At 53.1% G+C, this 15603-nt stretch overlaps 1 protein-coding gene across 2 annotated transcripts in view; it reads right to left on the bottom strand.

Moving 5' to 3' along the window:
• Positions 1–5434, bottom strand: part of RGS3 (regulator of G protein signaling 3) — a 74140-nt gene extending 68706 nt beyond the window's left edge. The window contains exons 1-2 of one of the 2 annotated variants that reach the window (XM_085076459.1): positions 5316–5434; positions 147–197 (exon numbers count right to left, since the gene is read on the bottom strand). Coding sequence is in view for 1 of the 2 variants with exons in the window: in XM_085076460.1 (XP_084932586.1) it covers positions 147–197; positions 4193–4277 (136 nt within the window). In the remaining variant the exon portion in view is untranslated. Of the gene's footprint in view, positions 1–146; positions 198–4192; positions 4293–5315 lie in introns of those variants that run through there. The other variant, XM_085076460.1, reaches the window with a different exon arrangement.
• Positions 5435–15603: the final 10169 nt, after the last annotated feature.

Here is a 15603-nt window from a genome sequence, read left to right as displayed (position 1 = left end):
GGTCTCTCAATCAGAGACCACAGAGTTGCTCCTAACAGCTTCCACAAAGCTCCAAAGAGCTTGAAGAAGAGCATGGGAGTGCTGTCCCCACAACCAGCACACTGTGACTCTGGGGCCACTTTGGGATGCTCCAGGGACATACTCACCATGCAGCACCAGCGTCCGGCCCTGCACCTCGATGGACAACTTCAGCTGGCCTGGGGACAGAGAGCACAGGCTGAAGGAGGCAGAACTCACCCACCCACAGCTCCAAGGCTCACCCAGGGCCAAACACACCCTGCCTCCCCACCCCAAGCACAGGGAACTGAGAGAAAACATCCCACCTCATGGAGGGTCAGGCTGGATATCAGGAAAGGTTCTTCCCCCAGAGGGTGCTGGGCACTGCCCAGGCTCCCCAGGGAATGGGCACAGCCTGAGGCTGCCAGAGCTCCAGGAGTGTTTGGACAGCACTGCCAGGGATGCACAGGGTGGGATTGCTGGGGTGTCTGTGCAGGGACAGGAGCTGGGCTGGGTGATCCCTGTGGATCCCTTCCAGCTCAGGATATTCTGTGATTCTGTGATCATCTGCTATGGCTGCAAAAACATCCCAGGGAAACCTGCACGTTGTTTTCTCAGCACACAGCAAGCTCTGATGGCAGAGGCACAAGCCCATGGCAGAGGGAAATGGCAGCACCGTGGTGACACCAAGGCTGTGGGATGAGTTAGCCCTGGTTTAGCAGAAGGATGCAGAGCTCTCAAATCGTCCCCCCAGCCCAGATCCAGCTTCTCCCTGGCCTTTCCCTGAGCTTCTGTGCAGGCAAGGGGCTGTCACCCCTCCAGAAGGTGACAGGCCCACTGTCACCAAAGATGTGCAAAGATGCACATCTGCATCTTTGTGCAGATGGCCTGGACAAAGGCCAACCCTGTTCACAGCCCATTCTACTGTGGAGCTGAGAATAAAATCCAGCTTTTACACAGCTCCAAATCCAACCTAATGCCTTTGGAAATGTCCATGACAGATCCCTGAGCTCCCACTTCTTACCTGGAGCTGCAATTTGTGAATTTCAGCACTGCCTGGGTCTCTCTGCCAGCACTGAAAACCCATCAGGTCCCAGCCCTGTGCAGGAGGTCAGTGCTGGGAAAGCCAAGGTGTGCTCTGCTGAGTGAAGGCACAGATCCGGGTGGCACTGCTGCTCTGCCAGCCTGCTCACACCCATTCCCTCACTTTTCCATGCACTGGCAACTCTTCATCAGCCCCAAAATCCCCCCACAAGGCTCAGACTGGCACAAAGACTCAGCCCATGGTGTTTGTCAGGGTCTGGTGAAAGGTTAAGGGGTGCAGGGTGAGCTGCCTCCCCTCTGAATGTCTTCCCAAAAGGTTTCCTGGGAGCTGGGCCTGCCAGCCTCGATAGGATGTGCAGATTTTAATGGCAAGGAAGGGTCTCTAATCATGGAATTGCTCTGGATCAACACAAAACTAAACATTTCCCAACACCCCTGGAGAATCCAGAGACTGAAACCATCACTACTACAATGTTTCCCTTAGTCCAAAGCAAAATATCCCGTTTTCACTTCTTCCCCAGTTTACAAAACACAACAAGTGAGTAAACATAATTTACAGGCCAGTAAACATAATTTACAGACACATAAACATCTTGCAAGTTAAAACCCAACATTTCATTTTGCCAAAGACACGCCCAAGGGCTCAGGCTTGCTTGGGAGGGGATATCTGATGGGATTGTTTAACCTGAAACAATTCAGAGAACACATTTTTCACTCAAAAAAAAAAAGTCAAACCTCTAAGCAGCTCACGTGTGCCCACGTGTGCATGTACACGTGGAAATGTGTGTCTGCATTTGTACAAGGTGAGAGAGTAAAGACAAGATCTGATACTGGTTTAGAACAGAGAGAACACTGTCCCCCAGTTTCATCCTCCCACTCCTGCTTTGGGCACAAGGTTTGAACCCCTCTGCTATCTGCAGATCTCTGAGGCTGTGGGAATCCTCTCCCTGCTCCACTATTAGCACACAGCAGATGTTACAACACGAAAGGAAATTGCCTCTGTGTAGCCAAGCATGACAAGGAGTTAGCAGGAATGAATGGGAGAGAAGAAGGGAAGTTTTTGTGCTGGGTAGTTTGGGGAGATGCGTTGGGGACTGTCCTGCCCTGGGCATGGCTGGAGCTGCTCCTGGGAGCACACAGGGCTAAGGTTTTGCACAGTGAGGGATGGGGTCACACCAGCCCCATGCTCTGTGTGTGTCACTGCTGCAGGGACAGTGCCCCTGTCCCAGGCTGCACCAGCACCAAGGACAGGAGAGCAGGGAGAAAAGGGGCAGCTGTGCCTTTTGGGGAGTAACACAAACTGGCCATAGTAGGGTTTGGGAGTTTAGGTGCTCTCCTCCCCGTGAGGAACTGAGGACATTTCCTTCTCAATGCATTTGCTCCCAAGTGTCTCCAAAGCACGTGAAGGGACAAATCACAAAGCCCAGCCAATCCCAGTCCTGGTCTGACCCCTGCTCAGGCCTGGGAGGCTCTCCCTGGCTGTGTAGGACCAAGATCAGAGAGGGAAGCTGCTCTTGGAAGAATGATCCAGGCAGAGCTGGCAGAAAGGATTTGCTGTGCCAAGCTCTGTGCTCAGAGCTGGGGCATTTTCTCAGAGGAGCAGAGCAGTGAGCTGGCACCAGACCTGGGTGGGCAAAATCACAACCCCTGTCAAGGCAGGTTCAAGGGCTGCATTCCCACCTCAATCCAAGTGCAGAAGGTCAGGGTAACCTTTTCTCCTGGATTTCTCTCTTGATACATACCTAACGAGAACTAAGGAAACAAACTCCAGCAGAGAGGCCCTGACACAGCTTGTCCAGCTCCTCTCTGTTAAATAAAGGTAAATATAAATTAAAAAAGGGGCAGGGGGAGAACTCACACACAGCTCCTGGGAGAACATCCCATCACAGAGCAGGGCTCAGCTGGGCTCACAGGGATGCAGCACAGAGAGCTCCCAGCACCATCCATCTGGACCACAGGGCCAGGAGAGGCAATTCAAGCTGAGGAACAAAGCTGGCACAAGGAGAACAGGGGGAAATGGGCACGAACAAGCACAAGATGGTAATCAAACAGGTTCCCAGCCATGAGAGAAGTTTGCCAGACTAAGGGAGGGGACAGGCGAATGTTCTTTGGGAGCAGACCTAACAGGAAGACCTGTTCCTCACTGATGATCTCTGACAAAGGGAAAATTTGGGGTTCTCCTTAAATGCTTTTCTGTTTTACTGAAGGAAAAATGCAGCATTGGCCTTGGCTGGGACAGCCAAGAACCATCAGTGCAAATGTCAGTGGGGATTCCTGCCAGAGGACAGAGTGCCAGACCTTGCCTGGGTGGGAGGTCCCCACGGGCACAGGGCAGAGCATCCCAAAATCACCATCTACAGCCTCTGGCCCTGGCACCAGCCCTTTGGAAGACTCTACTCTGGTCACCCTCAGTGAGAGGGTAGTGCTGGCCCTGCCAGACTCTGCAGCTCAGAACACAACTCCACATCTCTCCAGTGATGCTCAGCCCACAAAGGGAACTGTGGCTGCAAAATGATGTTTGGCCCAGACTTGGTTACAGAGCCAGGAGGCACCACAGAACCCACATTATTTGGCCTATAATAATAGACAAAGACAGGAGGATTTCAGCTTCCAGGCTGTCCTCAGCAGTTTGGCACTTAGAAGTCCAGAGGGGGAAGGAGCAGCATCCCTGGGAAGGAGCTCACTGCACAACTACCTGCTCTGCTCATGAGAACAAGAGAAACTTTGAAAGAAAAGAAAACTGCTGCTTAAAAAGCAGCACCCGAAAAGGGCAGCCTGTTATTGATGGTCTCTGACAAATGGAAAATTTGGGTTTCTTCCCCTTAAATGCTTTTCTGTTTCACTGCAGGAAAAATGCAGTGTTGACCCTGACTGGGACAGCCAAGAACCATCAGTGCCAACACCAGCAGGGGCTCCTACCAGAGGACAGCACCCAGCTGCCCTGTGTGACACTGCTGCCCAGTGCCACACACCACCAACGGCCAGGACATCCCTGCCAAGTCCATCTGCTGGCAGGGAGGCACTCAGGGCTCGCAGCCGAACCGTGGCCGGGCCAGCTCCACCGGCTGAGCCGAGCCACCGCTGCCAGGGGCTTCTCAAACCCTCGCTGTGCACCTGAAGCAGCAACAGAAAGACCCCCAAGGAGCACAACCGAACGTGCTGAGGCAGAAGGAAGCTCCCAGGGGTTCGGCCCGGCGGGAGCACAGCGAGACTCTGCGCACACTGCCGAGCTCCATGGCACGACACCTCTAATTAGGAGCTGCAGTAATTGGAGCCGTGCGTGCCGAGCCCGCAGGGATCGGGGTTTCCATGGGACACGGAACAACCGCGCCGTTTGAATGGTGCGGCTCCCATCGGCCCCATTGGCGGGTTTGAACGGCGACCACACCTGTGGCACCACGTGCCAGCATGGGGACAGTGCCCAGCCAGCATGGGGACAGTGCCTGCCAGCATGGGGACAGTGCCCAGCCAGCATGGGGACAGTGCCTGCCCGCATGGGGACAGTGCCTGCCCGCGTGGGGACAGTGCCTGCCAGCATGGGGACAGTGCCTGCCAGCGTGGGGACAGTGCCTGCCAGCATGGGGACAGTGCCTGCCAGCATGGGGACAGTGCCCTGCCAGCATGGGGACAGTGCCTGCCCGCCCCGCGGACCCCAGAGCCACCCTGCCCATGGTGCACCAGGAATGAGCTGCTGGGGAAAGGGAAAGCTCTCCCTGCCGTAAGGAACCCCTGGGACTGGCCGTGCTGGTTTGCCGGCACACGCTCGGCTGTGTAAGGAAGTGTCCCGCCGGAGCATTCCCTGCACCTTGGGGAAATTACTGCAGGCAGGGAAAGGGTGCAGGAGAATCGCTCTGTGGGGCTGAGCCAGGAAAAGGGGGCGTGGGGGACCTGCTGGGTTCTCATGTGACAAGGAAAGAGGCACGCAGCCCCCCCAGGCTTTTGGGGTCACCCTGCAAGACCCCAGAGTAGCCCATTCCATCACCCAGGAGCTGGCAGTGCACCCACCGGCTCTGGGTGCTGCACCACAGCTCACCAGGAGGCACCCAGAGCTCAGCACCAGCTCCGGAGGGTTTGGAGAAATGATGGAGATGGTTTTTGTGGGGGGCGGGGGGGAAAAAAAAAGCCCTTCCCAAAGGCTGGGCTGTCCCAGAACTCTCTGGAATGAAAAAGGACAAGATCTCCTGTACAGCCCAGGGTGCTGGACACAACCCCCACCGCTCCCCGTGCACACAGCCCCGGCTGGCCCGCAGCCCCTCCCGCCCCGCAGCACTCACCTTTCCCTTTCACTCGTGCATGGCTGATCCTCCTCCTGCTTCCCGAGGGTCCCCGCCGGCCCCGCACGGAGGATTGTCCAGCCCTGGTCGCTGCTGGCAGATGCTCCAGCACCGGGGGACTCTGCCCTGTCCCTGCCAGGGAAAAGAGGAGATGAGAGCAGGACACGGCAGGACAGGGAGCAGGGACACTGGGGACATCCAGGCTCTGCAGCACCCTTGGGTTTACCTGCCACAGGGGTTTGCCTCCACCTTGCCCCAGAGAAGAATGAGAGCAATTCACTCGATGCAGTGTCACAGCAGAGGACAGACCCATGCTCAGAGGGAGTCACCCCTGGCAGAAACCCCAACTGCAGCCTTGGCCATGGCCCTTCTCATCCCACGCACCAAGTGCATCCCAGTGGCTCTGCTCAGCACAATTTTATTTTATTTTATTTTATTTAAAACACATGACCAATCCTGTCAGGGCTTCATTATTCTGTAAGCAGCTGTCCAGGACACTGGAGATGCAGCACTGAACTGGGTGTTCAGGACAATCTTAGAATCACAGGATTGTCTGGGTTGGAAGAGACATTAAAGACCGTTCAGTTCCATCCCTGCTTCAACTATCCCAGGTTGTTCCAAGCTGGCCTTGCACACTTCCAGGGATCCAGGGGCAGTCACAGCTTTTCTGGGCACCCTGTGCCAGGGCCTGCCCACCCTCACAGGGAGCAATTCCCTCCCAGTATCCCATCTAACCCTGCCCTCTGGCAGGGCATTCCCCATTGCCCTGTCATTCCATCCCATGTCTAAAGTACCATTCCAACTCTCCTGGAGCCTCTTTAGGCACTGGAAGGAGCTCTAAGGTCTCCCTAGAGCCTTCTCTTCACCAGGTGAAGAGCATCCCCAGCTCTCCCAACCTGGTTTCAGAGCAGAGGGGCTCCAGCCCCCAGAGCACTTCTGTTGCTTCCTCTGGACTCACTCCAGCAGCTCCATGCCCTCCTGTGAGTGGCCCCGAGCTGGACAATCGTGCAAGACTCTGGCTCAGACCAGCTCCCACCCAGCCCTGCTGATGTGCTGTGGCTCAGAGCAGCAGGAGGCTCCACACAAGGAGGAGATGAATGGTTTCCTCAGTTCTGACACCCTGACAAAGCCTGGCCCTCCTCACTCACAGCCATCAAACCTGGAACCTGCCACAGGATCTGATGCTGACAGGGACAAAAGTGCACAGATCCAGAACTGGGAGCTGTGATGTAGATATATCCCAGCCACAGCACAGAGCAACCAGCAAACCCAGTAACTCTTCAGGACCAGAAACACCTATCCAGGCTTCTTCCACAGAGATGGGCAGGGCAGGATAAGTGCAGCAGGGGTGTTTTACACTGCCCTTACACAGAGCCAGCTGTGGAGTCCCAGATGAAGTCCCCTGAAGGGCAGTGGGGCAGAGCAGTGTCCCTCACCCCCTGATGGAGCCACACTCACAGCAGCTGTAAAAGCAAAAGAGCCTGACTTGGGATCTTGGTGCCAGGATGTGCCACTCAGCCCCTTGCCAGTGTGCACCTGGATGGACAGATGGACAGCACCTACCACACCCTGCCCAGTGCCTCCAGGTACCCCAAAATATCCCCAGCTCCATTTTCATGTCCTGTAGCCAGAGGGGCCTGCTGCCTTGGAAAGGCTGTTTGCTCGCTAGAAAAACTGACTTTTCCCCCAAAGGGGCTCTGGTTTGATTCAGCAGAACTTACACCAGCAAAACTGTGAAACCACAGGAAAAGCAACAGGAGGGATACAGAGCAAACAAGGGAGGGAAAGGAGGAATGCTCTGCACACAGCCCAATCCATCAGACACCTATTGTACCACTGCCATAAATCCCAGCCCCTTTGGGCAGCAGCAGAGACAAATAACACCCCAGCAGCTTACAAAGCGTCTGGACAAAGAGCACAGCTCTGTTAGGGGTGCTTGTCCCTGCAGTGTCAGCCCTGATCTTGGCACCCTGCAGGGCCCTTGGAGGCACCCAGCCAAGAGCCAGCAGCACTGCTCAGGGTTTGGTGCCTCGGGAGGTGTTCAGAGCTGGGGAAGGCCAGACAGGGTTGCTGCTGCCAGCTCCCACACAAAGCTCCTGCTTTCCTGGTGGAAAGAGGCCAGGTGCCTCCTTTTCCCTCCTTCCCACAGCACAGCCAGGATGGGAGCTGGGCAATGTGCAGCTCAGGGATCAGTGGGGCAGAAAAAGGCCAGAGCTGAGTCCATTCAGGCTGTGAGAATTGCTTTCCAGCTCTGGGAAGCACCCAGGTCCATCGCCATGGATGCTGTGCTGCTGGAGCCTCCTGCACTGAGGGACTGCAGAGCCCGAGGGAAGAGGCACCAGGCACAGCCATGGGCACAGCTGAGCTGCTCAGCCCTCCCAGAGCTCCCCATCACCTCCTGCTGTCTCCAGCCACTGGGATCCAGAGTTCAGGGTGGGGTGAGGGGGGGGCCCGAACAAAGAGGTGATTTATTCTGTAATTGCTGCGTGTTTGCTCAGCACAGCAGTGGCCTTTGCTGCCCTCATCAAAATGCAGGAGATGCACAAGCAGTGCAGGACATGTCAACAAGCAGAAGCATCTGTGAGGCAGCAGCAGCAGCTCCCCCAGCCTCTGCTTTCTCAGCAGCTGCAGCACATCTGCCTCTTCTCCCAGCACTGCTGGATTTGAGTCCAGGGGGAAGCTGGATCCCCACCCTGCCGTGAGGCTGGCAGTGTCAGGGTTTGGGAGGTCAGCAGAAGGTGCAGCCTGGTGACACTGGTCCAGACCCTGCAAATCTAGGCCACTATCTAAATTCTCCTGCCTGCCTGGTGGCTCCATGGCTCCCAGTGCTGCCCTGCAGCCTCTGGAAGCCTTCAGGACCCAGTTGCCCACAGGGAAGCCACTGCTGTTGCCTCTCCAACAGGGACTTGAAGCAGTAAGCCCAGGGCGAGGTCAGGTGAAATGGGTGGACACAGGAGGGCAGGGGCTGCTCCAGCCTCTCTGCCTGTAACAAGAACCTGGCTTCCCACAGCTGCTTTGCAGGTCTTTGAGGAAGGGATTAATGCAGTTGTAAAGACCCAGAAGCACAAGGAGGGGAAGCTGGAGCCCCAGAGAGGGAAGGGATCTTTTACCAGCACGCAGAAGCACATCCCTGCACCTCACACAGGCTCTCCAGCCAGGAGACAACCTGGCCAAACACACAGCCAACACGCTGAAGTTCCCTGTGCCAGCTGCCCAAGGAGATATTTGCACCCTGCCATTCCAAAACCCATCCCCCTGGCATGCTCCCTGCTCTCCCTGCAGACACAGGCACAGCCAGGGGAGCAGCTCTGGCTCTCCCCAACAGAGAAGCCCTGAACTCCAGCACAGCTCACTGACAATCAGAGCTCATCCAAACTGTAAAGGCTGGAACTGGAAATGGCACATCCTCTACCACGTCTTGCTGACAGGCAAGAGAGCCCAGGATATAGAGCTGGGGTGAGGATGAACCCTTTCATCCCACCCTCATCTTCATCCCCTGTGCTCAACCAGCAGCACTGGCAGAACCTGGGAGAGGAACCGAGTCACGTGTATTTATGCCATAGAATATTCCAACAGCTCTCCCATCCTGCCTGCAGGGAGGGTCTGGGGACTCCTCATCATCCCAGCCCTGGGGTCTGCAGAGGAACCTCACAATGGCTCAAACCTCCTCACTCATAGATGTGTTGATATTGCAGAGGGAGGTTCCCAAAGAGAGCCCCTGCACCGCCTGGGGTCAGTCAGTGCTGCTGTCACCTCCTGGACAGGAGTCCTGCCACTGTCCCCAGCATCCCTCTGTCACTTGACACATCCCCCAGAAGCGCTGCTGATGCCAGAGCTCCGCAGACACAGGTAAATGATGTCAGAACACTGTCCTGGACAAGCAGGAAGCAGCATACAGGTGGGGTGGCCCTGCTCAGGGATCCAGGGTTATTTCTGTGGCACTCCTAAATCTTCCTGCTTTCAGGATAATCAAAAACTCTTCATTTGTTCAGCCAAATCCATTTGCTGACATTCCCATCAAAATGGGTGATCTCCATCAGCCACCCATCAAAATTAAAGCCTTTTCCCAGCAAATTTATTTGCCCCTGGAAAAAAACAAATGGGGTTGCCTTTTTCACTGCTCAGCTCAGCCCACAAGACAGACATCACCAAGCAGCCTTCTGCATGAACAGCAAACAATTCCCTCCTCATTCCCAGGTATCCTGAGCCTCTGGAATGTGAGCAGAGTGTGTACCTGGCCAGCCTTGCCATGTCCTGCTCCCCTTCCCAGCACAGCACCTCGACAGCCTCAGGACCATGACTTGTGCTGTTCCTCTCCCGCAGTGCCTGCAGCTCTCCCAGCACACAGAAGTGTTTACATATCACCCTGTCTCCCAGGAGCTGCCCAGGCTCACACAAAGCCTCCTCTCTCCATGCCTTCATTGCAAAAGGCTTTTAAGAGGCAAACAGGACAGTAACAAATGCACTGTCTCTCCAGCTAAAGAAGGAAGCCTTGCAGCTTTGGGTGAAGGAGTCCCGGGGGACAGGGCTTTCAAAATGGTAATAAATAAATTATAGTAAAGAGTCTCTGTGGGACTCCCAGGCCCTGGAATTCCCCCCACCCATCTCCCAGAGGGTTTGAGGGTCGCTGGCTGCAGAAATCACTCCTAAAACACAAGCCCAGGAGATTCAAATCTGCTCCATCTTACAGCACAGAGAGCCCCAAGATCAAACACGATCCCACACAGAGTTGGGCATCTCCAGCCCCCCACAGCAGGCACAGGGGAGGCACAGACCCTCGTCTCCCAGAGCCACCAGGAGATGAGGGATCTGGCTCCCATGATCACCCACAGAGTGATCATCCATCCTCCCCCAGGAGAAAGAACAGTGCTGCAAAGGGAGTGGGGAAATCACCTGAGCACTCCTGTGTGATCCCTGGATCTCCTGGCTGCTCCATGATTCCCACGCAGGGTCAGGATCCTCTCCTGCAATAGCCAAGCTGGGATTTAGCTGCCAGCAGTTTTTGATTGTGGTGCCACTGCAAAGAAGGGTAAAAAAAAAAAACAAAACAAACCCAAACCAATATATAAATGTTCCAAGGGAGCAGAGATCCAGTCTGGGAAGGTACAAATAAAATTGTAAACTGGGAAGAGGTGGTGGTCCTGCAACAGCCCCGTTCTCTCCTGGATCCCAACTGCAAGGAATCGACTCCTAACTTCCCTCCTCACATTCCAATGCTGGGGACTGACCTTAACCTGCAGTTTTGTTCCAGTCTCCAGCAAACTGCCCATTCAGCTGGTTGGCCTGGGAGTTAATGACTTTCTTTTAAAATTTAACACCGTTCTCCATCACAAATTTCAGTCTGCCAGCACTGGGGTCCGCCGTTGGTTGGATATTCAAATCCAAGCACGTGCTTAGACAGTTATTCCAGGCAAAAGGGTAACATATGCACACAGAAAACCCACAAGGTTGACGCTGTCTTTGAAACTAAATAAACTAAATCAGACTGGGAAAAAATTATCTGGCTTCCCAGATGGTAAGAGGATTGGAGGAAGGAGGGTTTGGGCTATTTCTGGGCAATCCTGAGGGCAGATTTCTGGGATTAGCACAGCCTGCCATGGAGGGCAGATACACAAACCACAGCACTTTCCCAGCAGTGGGAATGCTGCAGCCCCTGTTCCCCAGCTGAGGTGCTGCTGGCCCTGACACCACCTCTGCAGCAGGCACAGCTGAGCCATCCCCTGGAAAACTCCAAGGAACCCAGCAAAGATGCAGACTGGCTCATCAACAAATCTGTTTCCAGTTTGGGGCCCAAGAAAGGTTTCTCCTCCTGCTAGAGTATCTTTAGACACACCACACCTTCTCTGCTCACATCCCAGAGTGTAGGCATCCTGTTGGAGCCCAAATCCATGAGCCACAGCAGCAGCAGCAGCAACAACATCCCCAGCATGGTCTTTGCTGCTGCTTTTGCCACCCTGCAGCTCCCTCAGCATCTGCTTTTGAGGCAGATGCACTCAGGACTCCACATTCCTGGAAAATTGCCCCTCCCAGCCAGGTGAGGACAGTTCACTGAGGGTTAGACCAGCACTGACCAAACCTCCTGGGCTGCTCCTGCTCACTACCCACTGCACCAAACCATCCATCCCCTTCCACAGTGTCCCCACAGGATCCCAGCACAGCACTCAGCTCAGCACTGCTGCTTTGCCAAAATATTGGAGTCTTGGCAACATCCAGCGTTTCTTTGCCTCTTCATAGTACTCAATGTGTTTGCCATTTTGCATCTAAAATTTTGGCTAATAAACTTCTTTGGCTGATCTTTTCTAAATCACCCTCTCTGCCCCTTCCCCACAAACTGAACAGTCTGAATGCAAAAGGAGCAGCCCACAGCAGTTCCTGGGCTCTGCCCTGCCTAGGCATTGCTGTCAGAACTCAGGATGCCCGTGGCTGGAGGCACAGAGTATTTCTGGGGCAGGCAGAGGCTCTGTAACAAACCCCACGTGAGCAGGAGCTGTGCAGCCTCTCGGTTGCTCAGCAGGAATGCAGGGCACAGAACAGTCTCCATGCACAACCACTTGTTCCTGTGCCCATCCTTTGGCAGGGCTGAGCTTGCTGGAAATAGTTCATCTTGTCCCTTTTATGTTGCTAAACTGTGGCTGAGACTGAGGCAGCTGTGACTACAGCATGGTTTGTATTAGAGTTGTTCCATAAACCAGGTCCTCTCCAGGAGAACAGCAGGAAAAAGGTAGGAGAGTGAGGAGCTCTTGTTTTATTTCAGTTCATATTTTTACCTGTCTTGAACACTCTAAAGGTGCAGAAACTGCCGGGCTGCTTCCCTAGCCTGCCCTGGGCCAGTAAGGGAGACATCCAGGGTTAATTAAGAAGATGGATCCCTTTGAGGCACAGCAATGCCTCCTGATCACTTCAGAAACATCCTGTACAGAACATCTTCTTTAGGGCCAGAGCCTCCCACTGTCACCCTTCACAGTGAGGAAACACACTTACAGAGGAGAGTGGCCATCAGAGCACTGGGGGTTATCCATGTGTTGTGATTTCCTCATCCCTGGAAGGGGAAAAGGCCAGGCCAAGGCCAGGTTGGACAGGGCTTCGAGCAACCTGGGATAGTGGAAGGTGCCCCTGCCCATGACAGAGGTGAGATAGGATGAGATTTAAGGTCCCTTCCAACCCAAACCAGTCTGGAATTTCATTATTCTCTCCTCAGGAAAGGAACACAGCACAGTCCAATTCCCTCTCAGCAAGCTGAGAAGAGATGCTGCCCCCAGAGCAGTAATGGGGAACCATAAACTTTTTTTATTTCTTTTTTTAATTTTTTCTCCTTTTTTCCTTTTGCCAAGCCTAGCCTGCAGGAGAACAGCAGGCTGGGCACACACCTGACTTAGAAACAATTAGTACCCAAACACCTCACAATTTTCCCAGCTCAAGGCTTTGTCCTTGGATTTGCATTTCCTTAGGGCAGTGGGACCTTCTCAGGCCAGGTGTTTAAGACACACCTGTCTTACAGCCTCAACCTGATGAAAAGCACAGTGAATTACATCAGCACATCAGCTCACAGCACCATTCTCCTGCACTCTGAACCCTCAAGGACACTGAAGAGAGCACCATGAGACATTCCAGGTCTCTTAGAGGATGTCTGATCCGAGCATCCAGTCCTGCTGCAGCATTTTGACAAATGCTGAGTATTAACCCATTGTTGATTTATTTTAATGCAATAAAAACAATGTAATAACCAAGCCGGGTCTTTAGTGACACTTCTCATAAAAGAGATCAGTTTCAATATAGCAAAAGGTCTCTTGGGAAATGTGCTTTTGGCCTTAGAATGGTCAAATAGATCAAAGTAATGAAGTTAAAACAGCTAAGGAAGTTATTGCCTGTCACCTGAGCTGAACTGCAGTGCTCAGTCTGGAGCTGCAGGAAATAGCTGAGCTCTTCTCTCAGGTGCTTCACATGGGCTCTGCTCACCAGGGTCTGACACTGTTCTGCCTTCCAGTGAGCCAGTTTAGCTCACTAATTTCACAGAAAATCAAATATTTCTGCCATTTGGCACCCAAATGGATTTGACCAGGGCATGTGATGGGGGGAGACAGAGATCAAATGCCAGAAACCTTAGACTGGTTTGGGTTGGAAGGGACCTTAAAATTCATCTCATCCCACCCCTGCCATGGGCAGGGACACCTTCCACTATCCCAGGCTGCTCCAAGCCCTGTCCAACCTGGTCTTGCACACTTCCAGGATCCAGGGGCAGCCACAGCTTCTCTGGGCACCCTGTGCTAGGGAACAATTCCTCCCCAATATCTAACTAAATGTACCCTCTGTCACTTTAAAGCCCAGTGTCTCTCGTCCTGGAGCACAGCAGGAACAGGTAAGTTTCCCTTCTTCTTAACAAAGATCTCCTTTGTCATCTGGTGAAGCTCCATTCCCAGGCTGGACAAAGGAAACCAAGGTTCTTCTACACTTTTATGTTCAGATTAAGCTGGTCTAGAGTAAAGCTGCTGCTCCAAGGGCAGCTGCCTCCTTTCTCTCCCCATAACTGTGATCCCTTCAGCCCAAGCATAGGAACATCACACAGGGTCTCTCCAGTTAGAAGGGACCCAGAAGGATCATCAAGCCCCACTCCCTGCTCCTTGCAGGACAAGAATTAAATTCTCTGACTAATCACATCCTCCAGATGTTTCTGGAGATCTGGCAGCCCTGGTGGATCACCCCCCCCAGAGAGCTTGTCCCAGGGACCCACCACCCTCTCAGTGAGCAATCTTTTCAAGAATATTTAAGGAGGAATCTTTTCAAGAATATTTAAGGAGATAAGAATATTCAAGAATAATGAACAAAATAAAAGCAGACCCATTGGGTCAGACAAAGCTCCTGTTTCAGGTCAGAAGGTGATGGCCAGGGGAGAACACAAGAACAGAGCAGGCGTATTTTCCCAAAATAGCTGCCCAGCCCCAAACCATTTTTAATTCAAGGATTTCCCACTCCAGTAGGGTCAACTTTAATGTATATCTGGCAGACAGAGAAGGAGCTGGATCCCATTTAGGTAGTGGCACACCACCTTACTGGGGCCTCTTCAGGCCAACTCCATGGATTAATTTGCACTCCGGATCAATTAGCAGAGCACAGCCTGATTATTGCCTATATTGTTTAACCATGATCCTATTATCCATAATCAGGAAGGCATTCCCTTCCCTCGGAGCTGAGAGCACTCACTTTCACAATGTTATTACAGAGCATCAGGTTCATCTGTCCAGGTGAGAGAGTGTCTGACCCTGCTGCAGAGTTCAGCTCTGGACAGCAGCTCTGGCTGAAGCACAGCACAAACACAAGGAAGATTCATGGTGTCACAAACCCAAACGAACACCACAAAAGGTAACACGGAGGTTACCCTACAGGTTTCCTTTCCAAAGGGAATAACAAAGTTACAGTTAATGCAATAGTTGGTCCATGCAGCTGAAAATAGCTCCCGACCTGGTACACAGGATTTGTCCAAGTCTTTCTTAGGTCGCATAGGAGAGACCACTCAATCAGCAGAATTTTAGGCTTTTTTGACAGTTAAAACTGCTGAATTAGTTTATGGTTAGAAAAAGAATGCCAGGAAGTTATTTTGAAAGTGCTGCATTCAGAGAAGCCTTCGTCAGAGATGATCTAAACTTAGAGTGACTGAGGTCGGAAGAGAAGTGTGTGAGTGACACCTCCATGGGACAGCTCCATCCTCTGGGAACCAGGCTCCTGGCTGCAGTACCCAGCTTGTCCTTAGGGAAAGGGAAAATGGAATGATTCCAGACATTAGCTCTAAGTTAGAGGCCTGATGCACTTAAAAAATTTAGAGATTGTAATGACCAAGTAAAAGCTCATTTCCTTTTAAAAACGATACTGCCAAGTGTTTCACACTCATTCTTCCATAGCCGAAAGGAAAAAAAAATCAAAAAACAGAGCAGTGGTAAACAGTCTCCCAGAGAAATTTAAACCAGCAAGTGCAAACCACCCTCACCAGTTTGGGATGTGTTCCTGCCTTCAGCTTTGTGAACACTGGGTCTCTTGCTGTTTGTTTTGAGCTCTGTCTCCAGCACTCTCCTGTCCCCCTGAGTCACTGTCACCAGATCCGGATCTCAGCGGCAGCTCGGGGTGGATCTGCTCGGCACTAATGAGAGAACGAGGTGTGAAGTGACTCACGGGGTTAGGAACGCACTGAACGATTCTCAGGCTCAAGACCTCCCAATTAACCCTGCAGCCCCGAAACATTCCGAGCAGAGCCTAGGAGTGCCTAGAGGGAAGAGTTTGCAGCTCAGAACGTCAGCTC

This window comes from Lichenostomus cassidix, chromosome 17, assembly GCF_008360975.1.
Source record: "Lichenostomus cassidix isolate B80296 chromosome 17, HeHo_3.0, whole genome shotgun sequence".
In the NCBI taxonomy this organism is placed as follows: domain Eukaryota; kingdom Metazoa; phylum Chordata; class Aves; order Passeriformes; family Meliphagidae; genus Lichenostomus; species Lichenostomus cassidix.
This window is presented reverse-complemented; position numbering and strand designations above follow the sequence as displayed.